The sequence below is a fragment of the Hordeum vulgare genome, chromosome 4H, assembly GCF_904849725.1.
Source record: "Hordeum vulgare subsp. vulgare chromosome 4H, MorexV3_pseudomolecules_assembly, whole genome shotgun sequence".
Classification (NCBI taxonomy): Eukaryota; Viridiplantae; Streptophyta; class Magnoliopsida; order Poales; family Poaceae; genus Hordeum; species Hordeum vulgare.
Genome location: NC_058521.1, coordinates 497790683 through 497794962, shown reverse-complemented (window position 1 = coordinate 497794962; position 4280 = coordinate 497790683). Strand labels below are relative to the sequence as shown.

General features: G+C 57.4%; 1 protein-coding gene across 1 annotated transcript; it reads left to right on the top strand.

Annotated features, from left to right (window-relative positions):
* Positions 1–729: 729 nt before the first annotated feature.
* On the top strand, positions 730–2557 carry LOC123446692 (serine/threonine-protein kinase WAG1-like). Its single transcript, XM_045123250.1, has one exon. The coding sequence runs from the start codon at positions 783–785 to the stop codon at positions 2307–2309; it is 1527 nt and encodes a 508-aa protein (XP_044979185.1). The 5' UTR covers positions 730–782; the 3' UTR covers positions 2310–2557.
* Positions 2558–4280: the final 1723 nt, after the last annotated feature.

The following is a 4280-nucleotide window of genomic DNA, read 5'->3' as shown; positions in this document are numbered from 1 at the left end:
TCTAACCCACTCTAACGCACCCTGTTTGGATTTTTGAGGGTTAGATGAATTCAATCTAACCAACTCTAACTTTAACCCTAGCATCCAAACAGGGCCCTAGCCATCGCAGTAAACAACCCCACTTCACCAGCATTGACGACCCCCTCCCCCTCACCTGCACGTGTCAACCATCTTGCGATGCTAGTGTCGCAGCTAGCCACATTGTCTCCTCTTAAGGCTCCGCATCTGAGTCCCATAGTCGGGTGACCCATGAAAAAAACAAGTTATCAGAAAATAAAAAAAAACATTAAAAATATAGACAATTTATGTTCATTCACCACGTGTCATTTCTTTTTATACAATACGCACAGACATGCACATCAGATACTGATAGAAGAAGATGCTAAAAATATAGACAATTTACGCCCATTCAAACCGCGCCATTTCTTATTGGCAGATACTCCCTCCGTCCCCAAAAAATATCTTAAATTTGTTCCCTCCATTTCAAAAATATATATCTTAAATTTGTGTAGACACAAATGTATTTAGATACGTTATAGTGTTAGATACATCTTTATCTTAAAATAAGACAGCGGTAATAGATCCGGTCGGGTCCATTTACCGTGGCCAGACCCGGAATGAACCCTCCAGCTGGTTAATTAGCAGTAACGAGTTGCCCATGCTAGTTGATCTCCCGCTTCGCAAGTCTTGGCGACGCCTTTATAACCCCAACCCGTCATCACACACAGACTCCAAACAATTCCTCCCTCCCTTTCCCCCCTCTCGCTCTCGCTCTCGCCGCCATGGAAGCACCGCACCCTCATCCGCCAATGGACGTCCTTGAGCCCGCGCCGCCGTCCCCCCTCTTCTCCGACATTTCCCCACACTTCCCACTGTCCATTCCTGACGCCGGCGCCGGCGCGCTGGACCTCTCCTTCACCTCCACCGCCTCGGCCTCCACCTCCTCCTTCACCACCGCCACCACCTTCAGCGCGCGGAGCTCGCTCTCCCTGCCGTCCTTCTCCTCCTCCACCTCGCTCTCGCCGCGTCCGCACTCGTCCTCCACCTCCCCGCACTGGACGCACCTCGCCGCCGCCCGCGCCGCCACCGCCGACGGCGTCCTCCGCCTCGCGCACCTCCACCTCGTCCGCGAGCTCGGCCACGGACACCTCGCACGGGTCTTCCTCTGCCGCCTCAAGTCCTCGCCGCCGGCATCCCCGCTCTTTGCGCTCAAGGTCGTCGACCTCCGGGACGACGATCCCTCCCGCGTCTGCCACGTCCTCGCCGAGTCCCGCGTCCTCTCCTCGCTCGACCACCCATTCGTGCCCACCCTCTACGCGCGCCTCGACGCCGGACGCTACGCTTGCTTCCTCATGGACTACTGCTCCGGGGGCGACCTGCACTCGGTGCTCCGCCGCCGCCCCGGAGGCCGCCTGCCCGTCGCAGCGGCCAGGTTCTACGCCGCCGAGGTGTTGCTCGCTCTAGAGTACCTCCACGTGCTCGGCTTCGTGTACCGCGACCTCAAGCCGGAGAACGTGTTGCTCCGAGGGGACGGCCACGTCGTGCTCTCGGACTTCGACCTCGCGCTCCCGGCGTCCGTGGAGCCCGCCGTCCGCCGCCGCCAGGTGCGGCAACAGGGCCGGCGCCGCAAGCGGAGCCTCCTACCGTCGTGCTTCTCCTCCAACGGCGACAGCGACGAGGACGACGTGGACGCCAAGGAGCGGTTCGAGTTCGTGGCCGAGCCGACGGCCGCCAACTCCAAGGACTGCGTGGGCACGCACGAGTACCTGGCGCCGGAGCTGGTGAGCGGGAACGGGCACGGCAACGGCGTGGACTGGTGGGCATTCGGTGTCTTCCTCTACGAGCTGGTGTACGGGCGCACGCCGTTCAAGGGCCCCGCCAAGGACGTGACGCTCAAGAACATCCTGTCGAAGCAGGTGACGTACCCGAAGCTGGACGGCGAGGCCGAGGCGGCCGCGCAGCTCAAGGACCTCGTCGGCAGGCTGCTGGAGAGGGACCCGCGGCGGCGCATGGGCGCCGCGCGCGGGGCCGCCGAGATCAAGCGGCACCCGTTCTTCGCGGGCGTGGACTGGGCGCTCATACGGTGCGTGACGCCGCCGGTGGTGCCGGAGGCCGACGCCGCCGCGTCCCCCGCCTCCGCCGCCAACGCCAGGCAGGCGAAGCTCGGGAGCTGGAACAGCCTGGGCGGCGGCAGCAGCTTCGGGAGGAGGTCGAGCTGCGAGGAACGGCAGGGGGTGTTCCGCAAGCTGATGAGTTGGAACCAGGAGAGCCGATCCAAGAAGACCAAGACGAGCAGGATGAAGCCATGAATCTGTTCATGTGATTTTTGATGCGTGTGTTCGTTTTAATCTGGTTATTATTAGGGTTCGTGGCGTGTATAGACTGTAGAGTGGAGCGGATCGTGAACTCGTGATCGATCGACGAGGCTGTGAGGAGGAGGAGGAGGAAGAGCTTTGTAGTTTGTGTACAAAGATCGAGGCGATGTGTGTCACTGCGTTGACATGGTTTGGTCCGTGTGCTCGTATATGGAGAAACTTCATCCCTTGTTCACTGAGAACCTCTTTGTTGTGTTTCTTTTCTTATAACCGTAGTGCTTTTAGCGGTAGTATATTTTACAGTGGGTTCTGCTCTGACAGATTGACCAGTTGCCGTTGCAAGTTAAATGCCTGTAGTCCACGTCAGGGTATCACGTCTTTGACCAACAGCAAGTTGAGTTCCCGATACTATCTTGAACACTGTGTATTGAATTTGAACATATGTGGAGCTCAGACTCATTCTAACATTTCCCCTTGTGAACATTTGCTTGAATTGGACCCCTTCTCCCTCTACAGATGCGCCCGTGCCATGCCTTTCTCGCCCACATGCAGTGTATGTTATCTACTTTAGGCCAACTCCAAAACATGATTTTAAACGGATATCCGTTTTATCCGTTTTTCATTCGGTTGAGATGAAATGTGATCGTGTTCGTCTGAATTTATGGATGCGGCGGTTATGCGCTCAACTCGCGGTCGTTTTTCGACCACATCTTGTCTACCCATGCGAAAACAAAAAACACATAGCTAGATCATCTAAGGGGCCCCGTTCAAGCTGGATCATGCTGGTCGGCAACAAAGCTAACGGCCTACAGGTTGGTCATCTCAAGTTTGGCGCTGGCAACAAAGCCAGCGGCCGGCACACTAGCCAACCTTTAAAGATGACGTTCTGCATGAACGAGGCGTAGTCAGGGTCCTCGACCGTCGTCGTCCGCATCGACGGTGGCATATCGTCGAACAACTTGCGGGCTCCGGCCATGTGAGCCGACATGAACGACCAGGGCTGCTTCCTTTGCGCCCCATCTTCACAATGACCAGCGCCATTGTACCCGACGTGATGTTGAGGTCGCTGACGTCCGCGGGCGTGGTCGGATCGGCCACCACGCAGTACGGGGACGTAGAGAATCTCGTCTGTCCATGGTCGTGCGGCGGCGAAGCACGAACATCCGACGTCTCTTGTGTGGCGGACGCACTCGAGGAACTGTGCCACAACGGACGATGGGCCGAGAAGCTTGTGCTGGCCGTGGCCATGGCAACATGGGAGAGATTGGTCGGCGTGGGATGGCTCATACTCCAGATGAAGAGGGCATGCGCCTTGGAGACGATGGACTCCTTGTCGTCAAGGTCGGCATGGTGCTGCAACGCATGCCGCGGGGAAAACTCGACAGCGTACTCGGCGGCGACCTTCTTCTTCGTCGCGACAGTTCGCCGGTTCCTCCTCTTGGCCGATTCGTCGTCCAGCTTGGCGGCTTCCTCCTGCGTCAACTCCGACGGAGGCTTCTTCACCGGCTTCTTTTTCTTTGCAACTGGGCAGGCGACCGGTGGTGGGTCGCCGGGATTGGCATCGTCGGTCATGGTGGATGGAGGGACGAGGAAGCGCATGGCGCGGGAGAGCGAAGGGGGAGGCGCGGGAGGGTTTTGGAGGAAAGGGAGGAAGTGGCCGCCTGTGCCACCGACGCGCGGGCCAGGGGAGAACAAGGCCGTGTGTCCCGCCCGTCCGCGCGTTGTTTGTTCGGCCGCAAACTCGGCTCAAACTTCGACTGGGAATGGGTTGAAAACGATCAGAAAAGTGACCGACCACACTTTGAAAGGCCTGCTTTGCTTGTTTACCCCCAAACAGATGAGAATGAATAGGATGGGGTCATGCGTTGAATTGTGTCTTAGTGTGCCTAGTATATAACGGTGTTGCATCTAACTTCTTTGGTATTTGATTTTAGGCGAAGATTTGTATGTCATTTTTTTCATGCT

What these genes read in the sequence shown, in the direction of transcription:
- LOC123446692 (XM_045123250.1), top strand. Translation starts at nt 783, where the DNA reads ATGGAAGCACCGCACCCTCATCCGCCAATGGACGTCCTTGAGCCCGCG.